Source organism: Monopterus albus, unplaced genomic scaffold (assembly GCF_001952655.1).
Source record: "Monopterus albus unplaced genomic scaffold, M_albus_1.0 scaffold64.1, whole genome shotgun sequence".
Classification (NCBI taxonomy): Eukaryota; Metazoa; Chordata; class Actinopteri; order Synbranchiformes; family Synbranchidae; genus Monopterus; species Monopterus albus.
In genome coordinates, this window is record NW_018127944.1 from 203,930 (window position 1) to 224,853 (window position 20,924).

Consider the following 20,924-nt stretch of genomic DNA (forward strand, 5'->3'; position numbering starts at 1 on the left):
CTTGCCAATATCGATATATTTTTTGCTATTTTGTGCTGAACATATCAGATATGAGATTTCCAGGAGAATTTGTCATCAAGTATGACACCTAGAAATTTAATTTCATATACTCGTTCTATATTAGCTCCCCAAATTTTCAATTGAAGTTCATTATCTAGTCTACGATTCCCAAATACCATAAATTTAGTTTTATCCAAATTCAGAGATAGTATATTACCGTCACACCATTTCTTTATCTTCTCAAGTTCCTGTGAAACCCGTCCAGAGAGTTGCTGTAGGTATTCACCTGATGCCCATATGGTAGTGTCATCAGCAAACAAAACCACTTTCACTAAATCAGAAACCTTACATATATCATTAATGTATAGTATAAATAATTTAGGTCCCAAAACAGAACCCTGAGGCACTCCACATACAATATCCAGCTCACTCGATTGATATTCACCCAACTTCACAAATTGACGCCTCTGTGTCAAATACACATATATCTGGTGAATTAACACAAAGGTCTGTATTCTTACTACAAACATTTAAACATGCACATTGCATAAAGAATATTAAAGTTACCAGAATTTTCAAATATAGAGTATTGATTTCATATACCTAATGTGGTAAAAGCTGCACCCAACAACCGAGTTATGTGAAAAGCCAAAAAATACACCACACTGTTGCAAGTGAAGGAGCCAGTGAAGTTAACACTATGGGTTGGATTGATTTGATTTAAAAAAATAATTTAACAGAGCACCGTAAAAGAAAAAAAACCTTTATAATATGTGAAAATGGTCTTTTACTTGCATAGAGCTTAGACATTGTTTTCCATTCTCACACACACAAAAATTGTAGAACATAATGATGTCAGCTACTGTCGCCGGTGTTTCACCTGTGTTGCAAGAGCGTTCTCGCACCAGTGGATACCGATACTGACATTTCATTATGTAAATGAAAAAGTCTTGATCAGGCTACAGGTGACCTCGACATATCGACTTTTTGACCCTCTACATCAAAACTGACAGCAACAAGGCGCCGCACATCAAAGTCAAAGCAGCAGCCGAGTTTGAGATGTTACTGAACAGAGATCCAGAGCTGACACAAAGATTAAAGTCGAGCCAAAAGCCATGAAAGTACTTCAGGAAGCACACAGCAGCAGCTCTGACAGACTGCTGACTCCTAATGTGAAACCAAAAAACCTGAAGCAGTGAAAACTATGCAAGTTGGCTTTTTGAGAATGAAAAGTGGCAGAAAGTGCTTGAAAGCTTGTCTTTTGTCCAGATAATCTACAAAGCAAATACACAACTGATCTGACTTTGAGTCCCAGTTTTTATCTACTTTTATATACTGTGCTTGTGTGATACATTTACATAGTCAACAGACAAAAGTAAATACTCACTGGTGTGTTAAAGACCTCATTGTAGCAAACAGAAGAGCGCAGATACCAGCTGATGTTGAACGCCAGGTTTCTGTCACATGACCTTGTGTCACCCTGAACTGCAGAGAGAAAACAGAGGAGCAGTTACTCAAAGGGTGGATTAATTAAAAAGGCCTTAGAGAAGGTCACAAAACACATAAAGCATACTAATTTGTGATGTTCAAGGCATCCCAGGAGTTGTGGTACAATATAATTTTTTGTGCACACCCTTTCCCACAAACTCTGCTGTCCAGTTCTACTTCAGAGGTGAAATGCAAAATATGTGGGTTTAAAGCTGCAACTAACCATAATTTTCACTATTAATTAAACTGGTTTTATTCTTCATTAACCAATTGTTCTGCCTTATGAAGGCCATCTCTACCACCCAAAGCCCATATGGAGTTTGGCCAGGGAGATAAACACACATTTCAGCACAACAGTGCCACTCCAGGTGACATTTAAATGTTTATCCCTCCGGTCTTGGTGCATCCTCTATGGAAATTTTTTGGATATTATAACTGAAAACCTCAAACTGATAGCCTACAGTAAGAACTTGAGTTCTTGTGACAGAGTTACTGTGTATTCTAACTAAAAAGCTTGAGGTGCATTGTAACTGGGTCAAATCTAAGCGTGATGATATCCCCCTGGCACTGCACACAAAAAAGGAGAGAGGCAGAGAACACAAAGAGCATTTCTAGAAATATCAGTTCTCCAGTTTTACTAATGTACTCTGTGTTAAAACCTGATCTACACCGCATGCAGTTGACAAATTTTGAGTGAGACTCTCAAAGATATACTTGGGAGTCAACCTAGTGTTACTTTTCTGTGACTTGGAGCTGGCCTGGCAGTACCTGAACCAACATCTTGTTGCAGGAAATATTCCATCTATTTGATGAATGGTCTCTGTAATTTGTCTTTTAATATCACAGTCATTAAGGCAATAAAGACCTTCAGGTAAGTGCAGGAAGTTGGCTGCAGAAGTTGTTCACATTGTTGTCATAAATGATGCAATTCACCAGTGAAGCTATAGAGAAGAGAAAAATGCATGACGGAGACATCAGACTTACACTTTATGAAGATAGTGGTGTTGGTGTACAACGTCTTCCGAAACACCGCATCTTGTGTCTGCAAACAGACCAACTGGTTCTTACCCAACAGTATAGATCACTGAGATGACAAATTAGTATCACCAACATTCCTGTTTGGAGCAACTTCAGGTCACGCTGTATCTCAATGAATAGGACATCATTTCCACTCTCTCGTGTGACAGAGTAGGAGAAAAAATAGATACACAGCTAATGTAACAACAAATGAAATAGCTAGAAAGGTAGTTCCAGCCAGGTCAGCATCAATGCATTTTCAACTAATGGTTCAAATCAAGTCAAGATTTTTATTTGCCATTTATGCATAAACAGACAGTCCAGGCATATAGGAATTCTTGTGCAGCTCTCCTTTGGAGTCAGGTAAGGAGTCAAAAGCCAGAAAGAACACTTAGTCTTAAAATAAAAAAAGTTACATAAAGGCAACAAAGTATTAAAACTACAATACACAAAAATAGGGTCATAGTATTTTGCCCAGTGAACTTCAAACTTCACACTTAGTAATTCACAAGGTGGAGTTGGATATGTCATTATGCTTGGTGACGTAGTGAGGGGTTATAACATACTAAAACACAGTTTATATTCAGGCCATTGCTTGGTAGAGAATATCCTGCTATTACTCAGGTGCCACAAGAAAACACTGTTGATGAGATGCTCTTACAAAAATACCTTGTGGAACATTTCTGTATTACTATTGTGCATGTCGAGTAAGGAGTTATTGCACATATATTTTTCACATTTTCATATTTGCCATCAGTCTTATTGATGGTTAAGCCACATCTATTAGTAGCTTACTCTTGCAAATACTCTACTCAAAGATTAACTTCCCTTAAATTAAGCACATCACTGCAGACGGAAGCAAATGCTGATGTATTGTTTTTCAATACCCCACCCCCAAAGTTGCTTCTTCTGGATTGAGGGAAAACTGGCTGAGCTATTGTAAACTTATCATAACCATGACTTGGCCAAGCCTTTATTTAAGCAGCTACATAGCAGTGTACAAGCACATTCCTTTTCCCTCTGCAACACTTATATGCAAATAACGTCACTGAGTGCTGACAGATGCCTTTGCTCAATTATTCTGGCAACGTTATCATATTAGATTTTCAGAGCTACCCAACAGCAGGTAATGTTATAATTAACAAGCAGTTATGATTTTAAGTTAGGATAATGTACGAATGAGAAGCTGGTCCTGTCAGAATAGCAAAACAAGAACTGTCAAATCATAAAAGGCGTGTGACAGGTGAATCACACAGTGGAATGAAGGCTAATAAGCTACCCCGGCTAAAAGCTGCTGCTATGGTAGCTAGATTCAGCACGACAAGCTACATTACATACTGAAGATGTAACACTAACCGAGTTGATGTCCACGTCCCATACGGACACCTCTGCCGGTGTCCCCGAACGGAAAACTAATACCAAAAGCAGTAAACATAACCAACGAGCATCCGGCATCTTCATTTGTGCATCTACTACGGGTCAGAGCCGTGTCCACCTCCAGTTCCGGGGTGTTTCTTGTTGTCGTTCACAATGTCACCATGAGAGGGCGACAAAACATCACAAGTCTCATGTGTCTGATGATTATTGTTAATGAATAAGCTATATATAAAACTTTAAAAACGTACTTCCGTTAAGACAGTTAAAAAATTTTATTCCTTAATACACCCATGAATGTGTTTCAGCTTGGGAGTTTGCTTTGAAGACGTATACAGGAAGTGGAGTTGGTGCTGTGTCTTGTTGGAGTCGTGTGTTCTGTGTATTCCAAAGCGCCAAGCGAGCAACTTTCATTGGACAGCATGGACGCCATGTTTACGTCTGGTATCTGGGTTTAATAATGCATCTATGATTCATTCCGTCATTGTCAAGAAGAGCTCGTAAGTTTACACAGAGCAACAATAACAGGACCGAGCGTGAGCTGCTGCTTTGTTGGTGCGTCTGCTTCACATGGCGGAAGTGAGCCAAGCCGGTGTTAGGTACGAACTGTAACATGGGCTGTTTTCATCCACTGCTGCACCGGCACGTTTTCTGACTTTGACCTTTGACTGTTCATGTGAACTGTGTATCTGTAAAGGCTGCATACAGTGCGTTTATAATACGTAACGAATGGTACTTGATGGACTTGAAACCAGTCCTGCGTGTTCTTGATGAAGAATGGTCAAAGACAAATCTGTCTTTTAAGATATTTATTACAATCAATATTTCAGAGAAATATTCAAGAAAAGCTATTTACTATGGAGATAAAATACTATCAAAAATGTTACAAATGCGTGTTTAACGTTTTGTCTGTATAAAGCCATTTGTGTGTGTGTGTCATGAGGATCACAAATGCATGTTGTACAATCTGCACATAAAACACATTTTACAAATGCTTAAAATCGATTTTTCGTGTGCAGTTCTTTAGAAAGTACGTAAACATTGTTACCTATGCATGCGTGGATCGTCTAACACACGAATCACCTTCCGCGCGCACACAGATTTTTGAGTGTTTTACCGCACTCTCAAAAGGCCACGATCCACGAATGCACGGTGCGTTTAAGGACACGTGGAAAACTCTGACATCGGAGTTTCCAAACCTGTTTCCCAAACAAAAGTATTTACACAACGCTATTCCAAATGGACATTACATAAAATAAACATATCTAACACATAACACATTTTAACTGAACATTCCAGTTGCCTGCAGTTTGTGGTGCATGTTCTAAATTTTTATATATTTAGAAGTTATGAAGCTAAAGTTAATGTTCCGCCCTATAGAGTTTAGTTTTTCCAGTAAGGCATATTTTAGTGATGCACATATTTGTTATCACAAAAGTAGATTATAAGGCATATGATACTAGTATAATGCATATGATACTAAAATAATCCTGTAAATATATTTGCTAATGCAGATTACAATATTGACTATAGAAGGCCAAGCGTTTCATATTTTATTAGTAAATGTCAACAATAAGACCTTTTACCCACTTACATCTCTGGCTGCAGACAGCCCTGTCATCTCCTTCTGCCTGCGCACACTTCCTGTTGTTTTGAGTCTCTCTCTCTCTGCACCTACTCACAAGCAGTTCATGGGCACAGGTCAAGTCTTTCCAAAGGTCAAACAGATTAAACAATCATTTGAACAATTTTGCAAATACATAACATAGCACTATATCATTTTACCAAGAATTTCTTTTTACATACTCTACGTTTACATGACTGCATGACAATAAACCTTTACCTACACAAATACCTCCTCTGGCAGGTAACCTATTATCTGAGCGCTTTTACACTCTAGAAATCTAAATGGCCTGGAAAAATGTGTGAAAGTCATTCCAAATAGCCAGGAAATCCTGCAGTACGTGTGATGTTTATTTTTTACTTTATCCTCTGCTTGTTCCTCAGTGATGATCCTGATGGCGGGAATGCAAAGTTCAAGAAAAGCAGTCATGTTGCTTTTTACAGGTGCCTTGTACTTTTAATATCAATTTTTGCTGTGCAAATCACTTTTGAAATGTGTGTTGCATAATGTTGATGATCATCGTCACTTTGTATTATCGCTTCCAAGGCGACAGATGCAGGGTCCAAACTTGCAGCACCGAGCCCTTTTGGACACCCTGGTGCTCACCGAGAAGGGCGCACACTTTGAACTGCTGGAGTCTGATAAACAGGTCTGAACACTAGTAAGACTGAAAATCTAAATCAAGGACAATCTATTTGGAGATGATCTATTTACATATTTGACAATTTAAGCAGACAGTACACACTATACATAGTTTGAAACTGTTGTGCTAAAATTAGTTATGTTATGGACATAGCATTTCTGTTAAGGATTTATTAGCTGGCACAGGAAGCTCCATCATCTTTGGTTAAGAATTATAACAATCTATCAGATGCTTTTTCAACTTTTTTATTTTAATTTAGGCAATAAAGTTAAAATTAAGGTTAAAAATGATTTTCATAAACTGGTTCACAATAGTGAAAAGATTATAAATCAGATTCAACCTACAAAAACCTCTTGCTTTGCTCTTTTCACAGACCAGACTGCTTCTTTCTTTGTCTCCTTGTAAAAATGACACTGTAAGGATACTAATTGATGAACTCCAGCCCATTAAAGCGCGCTACCGAGTTCCAGATGTGGTAACGGCGGAGCCTCAGTGTGAACAGTAAGAGCTGCATCAGCCTCCATGATATTTAGTGCACATACAAATCCACTCCTTCCTTAGGCCTTTCACTCATACACTAATAACTTTATGCCTGTTTTGTGTTGCCCGTCCGTGATTGTCACATAGGACAGAAATGATTAAAATCAATTCAGGCTTGTTAGGAGCTTCTTATGGAGTCTTAGTTCTGTCAGGTGCTTTTGTTTTTAAGTCAGCAGGTTAATGTCTTTTAATGGCTTTCAAGTTGAAAATTGAAGTTTCTCTCTTTCCAGGAAATATTTGTGATGGTGATGCTTTATGGCTTTTACAGCTTTTTAGTTTGGTATTTAAACACACCAGTTATTGTAGGTGTAAAGTTGAAGACCCAGATCGAGAACCTATTTAAAGTAGTGGTAAAAGCCTTTTAACTACACCGTGATTTGTATGATCGCTGCAGTGGCTGACTTTTCTCCTCATCTGGCAGGTTGAGAGTGGAGACACGGACTAAGAACTCTGTCACCCTTTCTTGGCCTCCAGGACGTCACCAGGTCCGTGTGTGGCACTTTCCTTTCCAACTGGAGATCCTGTGTGAAAACGAAGTGATAGTTACGTTCAACTCTAAAGGCAAACTGTGGTTTGAGGCAATACAGGAACCACCCAGGTGAGGTTTGCAGGGACAAGCTGTGTTCACCAAAAAAGAAGGAAATCATCACATGAACACTTTAATAAATGGCTTTTCTCTGGGTCTTTTTGCTCAGGGTCACCTCTCATGGCAGTGAGGTAAAAGAGTACAAAAAAAGTCTAAACAGCAGTGTAACATTATTTAAAACTTAATCCCCTCATTTGTCTTGCTTTGTTCCAGCAACAGCTTCAACAGGACGACACAAGTTTATTATGGAGAGAGACCTTCAAACAGTTTGTGGATGTCAAAGCGAATGGTTTGTGCCTGCGCTTTAATATTTTGCTAACCTTCATTTTTTTGGGGTAGGGTCTCTGAGAGGCCACCTCTTTTTTGCTGGATCAGTGTCACACAAAAGCAGATACACACAAGATGCTGATTTGTCCCACCCAGAATTTTAGGGTCAATTCAATCAAACTACATGGAACATCATCTCCTGACACTAGTGGGTCCCAACCATGTAGCTAGGTACAGTTTTATTTCCAGAGTCTGAGTTATCCCCAAGAACAACAGAGAGGAATTTTGTCTGTCCTAGTATTTTTTATTCTAAATACGTATTATAACGGTGTTCTATCCATGTTTATGTATCAATTTACATCTCACATTTATAGAGAGGATTTCATAAAATGACCACAGTCTTCAGATATCCTTTGTACATTGCAGCTCCATCAAGGCTCACTTGGAAAAAAAAAATACACAAGCATGAATACAGCCAGAAATACATACATAAAAATAAAAGTACTACTTGCTTATGTCCAGGTCCCAGTAGCATAGGGGCAGACCTCTGTCTCCACGGGTTCAGTCATGTGTATGGCCTACCAGAGCACGCCGACAGCCTGCAGCTCAAAGACACCAGGTACACACACACACATACTGTACATGTTTCTGAACAAAATGCAAACATAACAGAATCACACTACTGTAATAAAGTCAATCTTAATTTATTTGCATTTCATTTAGTATAGCTTTAGATTTTTATAATCAGTTGGCAATCACGGCTTTGATTCGTTTTATTTCACAGGGATGGTGAACCTTATCGGCTGTATAACTTGGATGTGTTTGGCTATGAATTGTACAGTCGCCTCGGCCTGTATGGGTCTGTACCGCTGTTGGTGGCCCACAAGCCCGACAGGACTCTGGGTGTATTTTGGCTGAATGCATCTGAGACCTTTGTGAACATACATTACAGTCTCACTGACCATCAGGTAACCTTTGTGCCACTGCTGCTCTCACAAAAAGGTGCATTCATAACATCATAACCCCTTTCCTCACCTTGGATGACCAGGCACACCTAGCGAAGAGGCCGCGGCAGCAGCCTCTGACTGATGTTCACTGGCTGTCAGAGAGCGGCGTGATCGACTGCATGGTTTTGCTTGGGCCCAGTCCACAGCAGCTCTTCAGCCAGTATGCTCAGCTGACAGGTGTGTTTGCAGCTCTGAATGTATTTCTTTATGTTTATTTACATGTCAAAACAAAGCACAGCTTTAAAAATGACGTTTAAAATCTTAAAAAAAGATTTTTACCCTGTGGTGCCAAAACATTATTTTTAGGGTCTGGGCAAGGGAAGGACCCGGATTTGCAGACGCAAGCCAACGCAGAGGTTGATAGGAATTTAATGTAACACAAAACAAGAAACAAAAAGAAAATACAAGGCTCAACCTGACATAGTAAAACAAAGAGTACAAAACTAGTTCAGGGACGAGAGCCGGACACTGAGCTTACAGGGCAAAGATGAGGAAGGGGTGTATGTAGGAGGGTGACCAGAGGATAACGAGCAGCAGGTGGAAACAGTGAATGGTGATTGTGAACTAGGGTAAAGCTGGGGCAGGTGAGGTGACACAAGACAGGAAACTAACCAAAATAAAAGCACAAAACAGGAAGCGAGTGCACAAATCATAACAAAAAACAATCAGGGATCATGTTTTTGTAACAATTCATTCAACAATTCAAATAAACACTGTATGATGACAGTATGCTGGTGAATTGTCCATTAGGGCTGAACTTGTCTTCCTCCCTCTGCCAGGTTATCAGGCTCTGCCCCCTCTGTTTGCACTCGGGTACCACCAGTGCCGCTGGAACTATAATGACGAAGCTGATGTGAAGGCTGTGGACGCTGGATTTGATCACCACAACATCCCTTACGATGTCATCTGGCTGGACATTGAGCACACAGATGGGAAGCGTTATTTCACCTGGGACCCTGTTCATTTCCCTGAACCAGAAAACCTGCAGCAGCACCTGGAGAAGAAGAAACGGAAGGTCACTGTCATGTCACTGTCATGTCACACAATAGACCTTTTCTGCTCTTATATGTTACAAGTTTTGAGTATTTGTTGTGCATATGTTTCCATGTCTTTCAGTTGGTTGTCATAAGCGATCCTCACATCAAAGTTGATCCAAATTGGTCCCTGTACTGTGAGGCCAGAGATGGTGGACATTTTGTCAAGGACAGAGAGGGACAGTTATACCAGGGCTCATGCTGGCCCGGTAAAGTTTTACTTTGTATAAAAACACAGAATGACACAATGAAATCTTTACCCTTAGACTTTGAAAAGGCCTCTACTCACTTGAATTCTACATATCAGTAGTTAATAACTGTCTTATGTCTTTGTTTTGACATTTGAATTGTGTCCAAATACACCACAGAGTAATGTAAATAATTTTCTGAAAACCCAGTTTTTGTTCCCTCTTAATGGAGTTCATACAAACCTCCCTCACAGGTAAGTCATCGTACCTTGATTTCAGCAGTCCAGCCACTCGAGCGTGGTACTCCAGATGCTTTGGCCTGAATAAATACAAAGTAGGTGTAAGATTCATATTACTGCATATATGCAACCAAATTTTTGCAGAGGATCTTGTTTATATGTATTTATTACCTGCGAAATGAAAGAGTTTCAGATTTTTGTGAACACTTTCAACAAATGCAAACAAAACGTTCTCACACGTGGTTAAATTCACCGCTATAACCTCAAAGCGAGTAGTTTTGCTGTCGTTGATTTCTGATACAGGGATCGACACCATCGTTATTTGTGTGGAACGACATGAACGAGCCATCTGTGTTTTACGGGCCAGAGCAGACTATGCCAAAGGACGTGGTGCATTATGGGGGCTGGGAGCACCGGGAAGTACACAACCTGTATGGTTTTCACCAGGTGTGTGGGCTCATAAAACAATAATGTCCAAGTGACCCCCAGAGTGTGGAAGGTCTGGAGCTGCTGGGGCAGTCTTTATGTTTTGTCTCCCTGGGTCTATTGTGTGTGTCCAAATCTTCACCATTGTCAAATGAGATGCGGACAACTTTACCAAATGATTCTTGCTTTACAGCGACTTGTGTTTTCTTGCAGCACATGGCCACAGCGGAGGGTCTGATAACCCGCTCCGGGGGCTCAGAGAGACCTTTTGTTCTGACACGCTCCTTCTTTGCTGGCTCACAGAGACTTGGTGAGTTATTTGAATGGAAATATGTTGAAGACATTTTCATGTATTTATGGTTGGAGCTGTGTTGTTTGTTGTTAGTAATTTTGTTTGGGATGCAGGAGCAGTATGGACGGGCGACAATGTAGCCACTTGGGAGTACCTGAAGATCTCGATCCCAATGCTTTTGTCTCTAAGTGTAACAGGCATAGTATTTTGTGGAGGTGAGTGTAGTACTGTACACAGTGGGTGTATTTTTTTAAATGGTAAAATCAAACTAGACTTGTGAATTACTGCTTTGAGTATCCTTTGTACTTTGTGTTTCAGCGGATGTTGGTGGGTTTGCTCAGGATCCAGGGCCAGAGCTGCTGGTGCGCTGGTACCAGGCAGCCGCCCTGCAGCCTTTTTTCCGCGGCCACTCTGCGAAGACGACAAAGCGTCGGGAACCCTGGGTGTTTGGGGAGGTGGTCACTGCTGCAATCCGCACTGCAATCCAGCAGAGGTATTGTCAGAGAGGTTCAACCAGAGAGAGATCTGAAACCGAGATAAAGATTTTTAGTTTGTGCTTAAATTTCAAAAGAGCAATTTTGTTCATGGCTCTAAGATTCAGCTGCTTCTGTTGATGATTGTTTTATTGATGATGGTTTTATTAAGACATGTACACATCACTAGGTTCCAGAGACTGATTCATCTGGACAGCCAGAACATAATACAAACACAAATAAACTCATTTTCTAATACATTTACCAAGACAAAATAGTATTTGAAGTATCCTTAAGGGGAGTCAGTGGTGCGGATCAGGTGAAAATATGACTACACAACAAGCAAACTGTGGTATCTCTCCTCTGCTCAGGTACTGCTTGCTGCCCTACTGGTACACACTGTTCTACCAGGCTCACACCTGTGGCCTGCCTCCGCTCAGGTGAGTGCTGCTTCTGCCGTCAGCTGTTCAGCAGATGTTCTATAAATACAAACATCAGTGTCGATCCTGTGGGATCAGCTTTGAGTTTTTCAGGCACTAGAGTTAAAAACACAAAAATTATAGAAACAATTGGTTCATTTAAAACAGACCTCTGTGGGTGGAGTTCCCGAAAGAACAGAGCACCCTCTCTGTGGACAGCCAGTATATGATTGGTAAAAAAAAATCTTGAATTTTTTGCATTATTACACATCGTACTTATAATCCTTGCACTTGTTTAGCAGCCTTTGATTCCATGCAGGAAGAGCACTGCTTGCCTGTCCTGTAACTGAGCCTGGTGTTCAGGAAGTCGAAGTCTTACTCCCTGGAAGTGATGAGGTAAATCAACCACCAGGTAACATATTCATATGTATATTCTAGGTAATTCAAGTGTGGATGTTGCACTAAGGTTTGTTTCTGTTTCAGACTTGGTATGACATCCACTCTGCAGAGGCATACAAAGGAGGCAGGACTCTGAGTCTTCCAGTTACCCTGGACACAGTTAGTGTTAATCAGAACTGACAGAACATAGGGAGTCGTAGGACAGTACTAGTTTTCATATGAGCAAAACGTAGAGATTTGTTTAATGCTGGAAAAACAACATTTTATGATCAGATTAGTTAATGGGAAGTTATCTGGTTGGATAGAGAAATTTCTCAGCACTTGTTCAAAATGAAATAAAGCCTGGTATTATCTTGTGAATGAAAGGTGACTGACGCTGTGGTGTTTCTTCTGTACAGCTTCCTGTGTTTCAGCGTGCAGGTTCAGTGGTTTTCAGATCAACAGGAAGCGGCTCCTGCACAGCTGAGCTGCAGCGGCTCCCCCTCACCATCACTGTGGGTCTAAACTCTCAGGTATGGGAACCTGGGTTCTGTTGCTGTACCAGGTTTCATAATGAAATCCTTACATTCTGACAAAGGCCCAGCTGCTCAAGTGTTTCAAGAGTTTTACCTCTATATTTACTAAAAACAGACAATTTCTGTTTTAGTTTGCATCATGAAAAATTCTGATTTGTGACATTTGTGTCTCTTAACTAGCAATGCCCAGATTACCGTCCCTTCTCTCTGCAGGGTGCTGCTGATGGTGACTTGTACTTGGATGATGGCCACTCCTTCAACTATCGTGACAGAAAAGCCTTCTGTGTTCGCCGGTTCAACATGCTGTCAGGCCGTCTGCTCTGCCGGTGAGTCACAACGCGCAGCTTCTGAAGAGTTTACAGTTTTACACCACATCTATATTATTATTTTTGGGTTGTGCAGATACCTTACATGAAAGTTAAAGGAACAAATGAACCTCAGATAGTAATAAACACCTCACACATGATGATGTGACGTCTGTGAATCTCTTGCAGTCCTGCCAGTGATGAAGGAACATTTGCATGTGATACTGTCATACAGTCGGTCATCATCCTGGGGCTCAAGCTCAAACCGTCCAAGGTGGTTGTGCATGTATCAGGTGAGGATTGCTGGCATTTTTACTGCAACACTTATCCAGAGCTGGTCTGTAAAAACTGACATTCACAGTGTTAGTAACATCAACATGGGTACCAGCACAAACAAGACCACATTACACAAGCATTACAAATGAAGAAATCCATTATGGAGACATGGAAACCTTTTTCTACTGTAGGAAATGTTCTAATAAAGCAGGTACAGGTAAAGGAAAAAGGCTGATTACAACAGTTTGTTACAGAAATCCTGGAATTGTAAGAATCTCTATGCTCATCTTAGTAACAATGTCAAAGAAGAGTCCGAGACAAAGCATAACATCTGCTTTTTATCGCCAGGCACTAAGGACACCTCTGCTGCATTTCAGTACACGGGGTCCTGCAGCATGCTGACAGTGAGAAGCTTGAACCTGAGAGTGGCACAGGACTGGGACTTACAGATCATTTAAGAATGACTGTGTGTTGAGTGACCGATTCTCCCTCTTCTGGATTTCCTTTTCCACATAGAAGAGATTAATGTAGTCTCAGGTACAAGTCATCAGAATCACTGGTTGACAAACTGCTGGAGTAAAAACACAGGAACAACTGGTTGATGCTGGTCACTGCCCACAGTGACATGTTGAGATAACAAATGCTGCAAGTTTCTAAAAAGCTGAAAAGGGGGCTACACTCACTCCTCGCTTCTGTTTTAACTATTTACCCATTTGATTTTTGAACATAAAGAAGAATCTAAGACGATCCCTCCATTGACGTCTGTTTCATGAAGTACTGTACTTTTTAAAATCATGTCTGCATATATAATCACAAACATTTTTAACTTGTGAACATGAATATATGAGTACTGAATAATCATTTTGAATGCAACATTGATTTTAAAGCAATGGAGTGAAAGTTTCCTCTCCTCAATAAATTGCACCTTTTTATGCTGCTCACTGTAAAAGACCCTCTTTGTTTTCGTCTCGCCATCATGGTTAACTGAAGCCTGGTGACAGGCCACTTGTTGACCTCATCTCAAAGCAGATCTGATTTAAGAGTGTAGTACAACGGGAAATGCTGCAGTAAGCTGAAATCCTAAAGACAGGTGACAAAGGAAAGCCCAACATAAAGAGTCTCAGTGAGGTGCTGGGTCACCACGTACCACCACAACAGCTTCACCTTGGCGCTGACTCTCCAAGTCTGAACTCTACTGGAGGGATGAGCACCTTTATTCAAACAGATAGTCCCTCATGTGGTGTTTGGATGGTTGTCGCTCCAACATCTCTCATAGCTGTTCAACTGGGCTGAGACCTGGTGACTGGGAAGGCCACAGCACATGATTCACATCACTTTTACACTCATTAAACCATTCAGTGACTCCTCATGTCCTATAGATGGGGGCACTGTCATCCTGGAACACAGGATTTTCTTTTCATTTGTTTCTGTATCTGAGATTTCTACTTTTATGCCAGAAATCTTTAGATATCCTGAGTTTTCCTGCCTTGGTTGCATTCATATCTGAAAGAAACCCCATCTGTGGAACAGCATATCCACCAGCATGTGTCTGGAAGTAATGATTCTTTTATTAACAGCTTTTTACGGCAGGACAATGTGTTGCCTTTACATACATCATATACATTGGCAGTTTACTGGGGATCATCTGTGCTGTTAACAACACCCAGAACACTGGATGGAAGTTGTTCTTTCCTGCCGGTGCTAAAAACAGATGATACTTCTCCTCAGCATTATCCTGCTCTAGTTATGCTGAGACAGCTCAATGCTGATCTCCATTGAGAGCAGGTCTAAAGGGGTTGAATGCCTTCTGCTGAGGCAGGGCATCCACCGAGCACTCTTTACATGTCCTCTGGTGAAGCCTGCTGGCCTTTGTGTCACCCAACAATGATGGCACCAGAGCACCACAGCCAGGGATTGATCATTGTTCAGTCCAGCCAATGGGAATGCAACAAATAGATGTATGTGTGATGTGTGACTTTCTGTGTATATGTGGGAGTGTATGTGCATGGTGAATGCCTATGGAGTGGATGCCTCTTCCACACCAAGCGTTTGCATCTACTCTGTGACAAAGGGGAGGGAGTCACCAGAGACGTCACACAAAGAACGAGCCAATAAGCCATTAGCTGTTTGGATTTATGCCAGGGTTTTTAGGTTTGTGAGACTTTAGTACAAGTGGCAAACACGAGCTTTAAAAAAAAGTAATCTGAAACAAGATGCCCTATACACCATCTGGCTTTTTCTGTGACCGGTTGATCCGGGAACGAGAGAGAAGAGACGGGGAAGGGTCTCTGAACAAGCCCCTCCACTTCAACAACCAGGACTTCAACACCCTGAGACAGGAGTGCCTTCAGAGGAAGAGCCTGTTTGAGGATGATGCTTTCCCAGCCACTGTGGAGTCTTTAGGCTTCAAGGAGCTTGGACGCAAGTCCAACAAGGTGAAGAACATCATCTGGAAGAGACCCAAGGTAGGAAGGGAATTACACCAGGTTGGCACATGGAGAAGCATGTTGAAGGCAAAGTTAAATAAAGGGGGGGGTGGATCACACATGGGAGGTGGGACGTTATTTTCATACACAGCAAACATCAAACCTGCATGGAAAGAACAACATCTTCCTACGACAGATAAGGAATTATTTTATTTTACACTGAAAACTCCATGGTGCTGTGGGATTTAATCTAAAGATGCAGATGTGATCAGAATTACACCCACCTGGCCCAAAATTCACAAGTTTCTGTCAGAGAGATTTCTAATCTGCATAAACACCCTCATTCCATAGATTAACAGAATTATGTAGAAAGCTAATGTGAGAATGATCCTTAACTCTGCATTGTGTTTATCACCCGCAGGAAATCTGTGAGAACCCTCAGTTCATTGTTGGAGGAGCCAGCAGGACAGACGTCTGCCAGGGAGATCTTGGTAAATAATGCTTCTTTTACTTCTTTCTACAATGAAATAATGGAGGGAAAGTTTCAGTGATGACTGACCAAACTTCCATCCATAATCTATACTGCTTGGATTGTGTGCACAGTGTGATGGGACTGTGTGGGGACAGACAGTGGGCTGTATGAAACCGTTCTCACGATGTTCAGTTTGCATTCAGGCTGCTCAGGGGAGAACAGGAGGGCAAATTTCTCATCGATCCCCCGCATGCGGCCTCTGCCTGCCACAACCTCCCCATTATGTGCTTACTCTTTTGGAAGGGAATCCAAACAGCAGCACTTCTCATTGTTGTCCAGGTCAAACTGCAAAAGGTGACCAAAAGGACAAAATTCCTGGCAGACACTGTTAAGCATTCCCTGTCTGCAAAACTTACATTGCTCCAAGCCGGGCAGCTAACGCCCTGTCACACACCTGGACAGTATGAAAACACCAAGGTGAATTAAAATGGTTTTGTGTTCAGGTGACTGCTGGCTGCTGGCTGCCATCGCCTGTCTTACCCTGAATGAGAAGCTTCTCTACCGTGTTGTTCCCCAGGAGCAAAGCTTCTCAGAGGGCTACGCTGGCATCTTCCACTTCCAGGTCAGAAGCAACTGTCTAATGTCCTGTCCATGTTTCCCAAATACAGTGGTTCTCATTCTAATGTAGCAGCAGTAAATTGGGCTGGGACAAGTTTACTTCCTCCTCTTCTTCAGAAATCATGATGAAAGGCCGCTGATTCACATAAGTGTCAGAGTTGTAGGAAACTCAGTGGCTTCTCATCCTTGTCATGTTTCTCCTCCTGTCCTTCAGTTCTGGTGTTACGGTGACTGGGTTGATGTCATCATCGACGACCGCATCCCAACCTTCAACAATCAGCTGGTTTTCACGAAATCCGCAGAGAGGAATGAGTTCTGGAGCGCTCTGCTGGAGAAGGCCTATGCCAAGTGAGTGTACAGGCGATATTTTGCCTGTGGTGAAGGACTGAGCCTTTGGTTTGAAAGTTGGCCTTCTGCACTATACTTGCATAAAAGAAGACGACTCAACTACAGTTAGCTATAGCACTTTTGTTCAGTTGGATTGCAGGCTTTTGATATTAAATACATTTTTGTAGCTGTATAATGTACAGTATATAAGCAGTTTTCACACTTATTTTCAGACATTGCTGTTTTGTTCCAAGCTGGTTTGGAGGGCTGCAATTTGTCTGATCAGTCTTTGTCTTATACATTACATCCTTTTTGGCATGTAAACATACTACTACTCAGGTTAGGACTAAATAAAAATAAAAATAAGTTCAATTAACCAGGAAAAGGTCTTACTAAGATTAAAAATCAATATCAGCACATCTAAAAACACTATATAAAACAGAAGTTAAAGTAACACATTATGAAAAGTAACAGTGATTTATATCAAAACTGATACATGGATATGTCTAGATGTACTAAAGGTACATATGTACTGTTCCTTGTCCAGGCTGCACGGCTCCTACGAGGCTCTGAAGGGCGGAAACACCACCGAGGCTATGGAGGATTTCACCGGTGGAGTCACTGAGTTCTATGAGATGAAGGAAGCTCCCAAAGGGCTTTACAAGATCATGAAGAAAGCTCTGGAGAGAGGCTCCCTCATGGGCTGCTCCATTGATGTGACTCAGACATTTTTAGCTCACAGTGATACTCAGGACCTTACTAATTAAGATACGGATGTAGGATGTGTTTACAGCATTTCTGTCTTCAAATGTTTTACATGTCATGTGTGTCTACAGTCTCTGGTTCCCGCTCGCTTTGAGACTCGTACTGTGACGGGACTTGTGAAAGGCCACGCCTACTCTGTGACGGCAGTGGAAGAGGTAAAGCAAGGCTGAAGAAAACAATAACGTGTTGTGTACCGAGATTATTCCAGCTCTGTGACTCTGCAGAGCAGTACAAACAAGGCCAGTGTTAGGGGGAAAGTTCACTTTGGTGTCACTGTTCCTGCATTAATATGTCAAAAACCTTAAGACATGTAAAGGTAGCTTTGTGTTTTCCTACAGTGTAGACCGTCCCTGCACAAGGACTCTAAAGTTTGCCTGGTGCGTCTCAGGAACCCGTGGGGTCAAGTGGAATGGAATGGTCCCTGGAGTGACAAGTAAGGAGATGTTAACCATCTTTACCTTCTGCAACTGTAGCTCAGTGTTTGGTGAAACTTTGTCTTAGATTCAATTAATGTTGCTGTTTTTCTCCGCTGTGGCAGCTCTAAGGAGTGGGCCACACTGCCTAAGGCTGAAAAAGAGAAGCTACAGCACCAGAGTGCTGAGGACGGGGAATTCTGGTCAGTGGCTTATTTTTATCTTGCAAAGTGTGGATTCTGACGACATGTTTTTCCTCTAACTTACATGTACAGTATGTTGATTTAGTCATTTAAAGGTAAAACCAGAGGAAAAGGTGAAATAAAAGGCATACCCTAACAATTTACATAAAAGGAAAACTTTGACTCAGTTATTTAACAACAAGCATTGAATCAACTGCTGTTGATTATCACCAGCTTTTCCAACCTGTCCTGATCTTCTGACTTCACATCCAGGATGTCGTTTGAGGATTTTAAGAAGAACTACACCAAGCTCGAGATCTGTAACCTCACCCCCGACGCCCTGGAGGACGATAAGACCCACAAGTGGACGGTCTCTGTGAATGAGGGCCACTGGGTGAGAGGCTGCTCTGCCGGAGGCTGCAGGAACTACCCAGGTAGACTACTGTAAAAAACATTGCGTTCTCCTTGTTTGTACAGAGGTTTGTACTTTCAAAAACAGTCACACTGGTGTGCTAAAGAACAAAAATAGGGATGTGGCATAGAACAACTAGAAACTAGAAACAAAAATGATCACTAAAAACCAAATATTACATATGTGAGAATGATTCCTAAATGTCCCGCAGACACTTTCTGGACCAACCCTCAGTACCGCCTTCGTCTGCTGGAAGAGGACGATGACCCTGAGGACAACGAGGTGAGCTGCACCTTTGTGGTGGCTCTGATGCAGAAGAACCGGCGGAAAGAACGTAAGATGGGAGCTAACCTCTTCACCATCGGATTCGCTATTTATGAGGTTTGGTTCTCACTGACTTTGTTTCATACTTGGATAAAGTATTCGCATAGAATCGTTAATGTTGTTAAACAAGCTGTGAACATACAAGTGTTTTTATTGTATTCCTTTAGAAAACTAAAGCTCTTGTTTTATTTTTCTTTGTTGTAAAGGCCATAATTCTTTATCACACATTCAAGATGAAATAAGCTTTGTCTGGTTTTAAACTGCATCCTATAATGGACACAAACACTGATGCTGTCTGTGTTTTCTTACAGGTGCCAAAGGAGGTAAGGGAGATGGAGCAGGAGTCTTGCAAGTTAATTACACCCCACGCTGTTTGTCTTCATATCCAGTTTCCAATTATTATTATCACCACCAGTTTTTATACAGTAGTGTCTCACTTGACTGACCTCTGAGGGAATTTTTGTTTTTAGTCAACATTTCCTTCTGTTGCCACTGTCTCCCTCTTCCAGATGCATGGGAACAAGCAGCACATGCAGAAGGACTTTTTCCTGGTCAACTCGTCCAAGGCTCGCTGCAAGGCCTACATCAACCTGCGTGAGGTGACCGAGCGTTTCCGCCTGAGCCCTGGGGAGTATGTCATCGTTCCCTCAACATACAAGCCGCATCAGGCGGGGGAGTTCATCCTGCGAGTCTTCTCTGAAAAGAGGAACACCTTTGAGTGAGTGTCTGAGGGAGATCAGGGCAGGCTACATGAGGAGGGACTGGTTGCATAGAGTAGTAGCTTGTTAATAGATACTTCATTCCACTGATGTTGGCTCCATGTTTCTGGGTACGGTAGTACACACATATCTGAATCACACTGCTTCTTGGCATTAATGGTGATTCTAAAGTAGGCTTATGGTCCATAGGAGATGTTGCTGTCACCATGCTGACTGCTTTTTGTTCATCTTCATCCAGGCAGATAGAGAACAGGATCGAGTCTGACCATCCAGTGGTGAGTGGCTGTCCTTGTTTTTTGGATTTTGGATAATTTGGAATATTAAAGTTTCCCTAACTTTCCTCCAGGAATAGCTGATTTTCATAACTGTGTTGGCTTTTTGGTTTCCTGTCAGCAGCACTTATTGACAAGCAGCTGCAGCTTGACAAAGTTTCAATTTGAAGATGCACACACGCAGTTTCAATCTCAAACTTGAAATGAAAGCCCACTATAGTTTCCATGTTGGACCATGCTCTGACCTGTGTTCATGGCATCATGTATCAAACACTAGTATGTATTGTCCAAACATTTTTTCTGATGATGCTAAACAACAAACAGTATCAGTAATAATACAAAATGAAGTTAACAGCACAATAACATGTGACTACTAAAAGTGCATTTTCAGAAAACCTGATCCCTACAACTTTCTCTATATCTTCTGTGACTTTGTCTCTTTCTGCCTGTGGCTCTGTGATGCTGCAGCCGGCGCCGACCTCAGCGGGGGAGGAGAACGAGGAGGATCAGCAGTTCCGGACTATTTTTCAGGAGATAGTTGGAGATGTGAGTAGACAAGAGGAGGGAAAGTTCATTTTGATTTTAGGAGACCAAATGGTGTTTTTAATAGCTCCTAAATGACAGAATAGGACTGGATCTACTGTATGTCCCTCCACCATAGTCTACAATAAGTGGGATGTTAAGTTGCCGTGCTGCCCTCTGTGTTGTGAATGTGACAACTCACAGAAACTTCACACTTGGAGTAGATGATTAGATTTTCTTTCACATTAATGAGGTAAAACAGATTTTTTGATACTTCTGTTGGCAGGGGGACATGAGGCAATCCAAATGCCTCTTGTCTATATATTACCTAACATTTATACTTACTGTAAGTAAATATGT

The 20,924-nt window shown here is 41.5% G+C and overlaps 3 protein-coding genes across 4 annotated transcripts in view; 2 read left to right on the plus strand and 1 right to left on the minus strand.

The window, feature by feature from the left end:
• Positions 1–4,067, minus strand: part of LOC109962448 (transmembrane protein 87A) — a 13,077-nt gene extending 9,010 nt beyond the window's left edge. Inside the window, exons 1-3 of the mRNA XM_020604158.1 lie at positions 3,862–4,067; positions 2,473–2,530; positions 1,388–1,485 (exon numbers count right to left, since the gene is read on the minus strand). Of these exons, the coding sequence (XP_020459814.1) occupies positions 1,388–1,485; positions 2,473–2,530; positions 3,862–3,966 (261 nt within the window). The 5' untranslated portion in view covers positions 3,967–4,067. The remainder of the gene's footprint in view (positions 1–1,387; positions 1,486–2,472; positions 2,531–3,861) is intronic.
• A 59-nt stretch (positions 4,068–4,126) lies between these two features.
• On the plus strand, positions 4,127–14,049 carry ganc (glucosidase, alpha; neutral C). The gene is made up of 25 exons (XM_020604157.1): positions 4,127–4,478; positions 5,887–5,946; positions 6,050–6,152; positions 6,520–6,647; positions 7,108–7,284; positions 7,382–7,403; positions 7,486–7,561; positions 8,062–8,158; positions 8,324–8,507; positions 8,588–8,723; positions 9,326–9,561; positions 9,663–9,789; positions 10,023–10,102; positions 10,311–10,454; positions 10,647–10,743; positions 10,839–10,940; positions 11,044–11,218; positions 11,570–11,638; positions 11,786–11,850; positions 11,937–12,013; positions 12,101–12,175; positions 12,415–12,528; positions 12,745–12,857; positions 13,026–13,129; positions 13,461–14,049. The coding sequence occupies exons 1-25, from the start codon at positions 4,450–4,452 to the stop codon at positions 13,568–13,570; spliced, it is 2,700 nt and encodes an 899-aa protein (XP_020459813.1). The 5' UTR covers positions 4,127–4,449; the 3' UTR covers positions 13,571–14,049.
• Positions 14,050–15,325: 1,276 nt separating this feature from the next.
• Positions 15,326–20,924, plus strand: part of capn3a (calpain 3a, (p94)) — an 8,355-nt gene continuing 2,756 nt past the window's right edge. Inside the window, exons 1-14 of one of the 2 annotated variants that reach the window (XM_020604191.1) lie at positions 15,326–15,577; positions 15,960–16,029; positions 16,514–16,632; positions 16,843–16,976; positions 17,503–17,671; positions 17,792–17,875; positions 18,059–18,153; positions 18,259–18,336; positions 18,589–18,749; positions 18,939–19,108; positions 19,363–19,374; positions 19,561–19,769; positions 20,009–20,045; positions 20,511–20,639. In XM_020604191.1, coding sequence (XP_020459847.1) covers positions 15,326–15,577; positions 15,960–16,029; positions 16,514–16,632; positions 16,843–16,976; positions 17,503–17,671; positions 17,792–17,875; positions 18,059–18,153; positions 18,259–18,336; positions 18,589–18,749; positions 18,939–19,108; positions 19,363–19,374; positions 19,561–19,769; positions 20,009–20,045; positions 20,511–20,639 — 1,719 coding nt within the window. The remainder of the gene's footprint in view (positions 15,578–15,959; positions 16,030–16,513; positions 16,633–16,842; positions 16,977–17,502; positions 17,672–17,791; positions 17,876–18,058; positions 18,154–18,258; positions 18,337–18,588; positions 18,750–18,938; positions 19,109–19,362; positions 19,375–19,560; positions 19,770–20,008; positions 20,046–20,510; positions 20,640–20,924) is intronic. The other variant, XM_020604192.1, reaches the window with a different exon arrangement.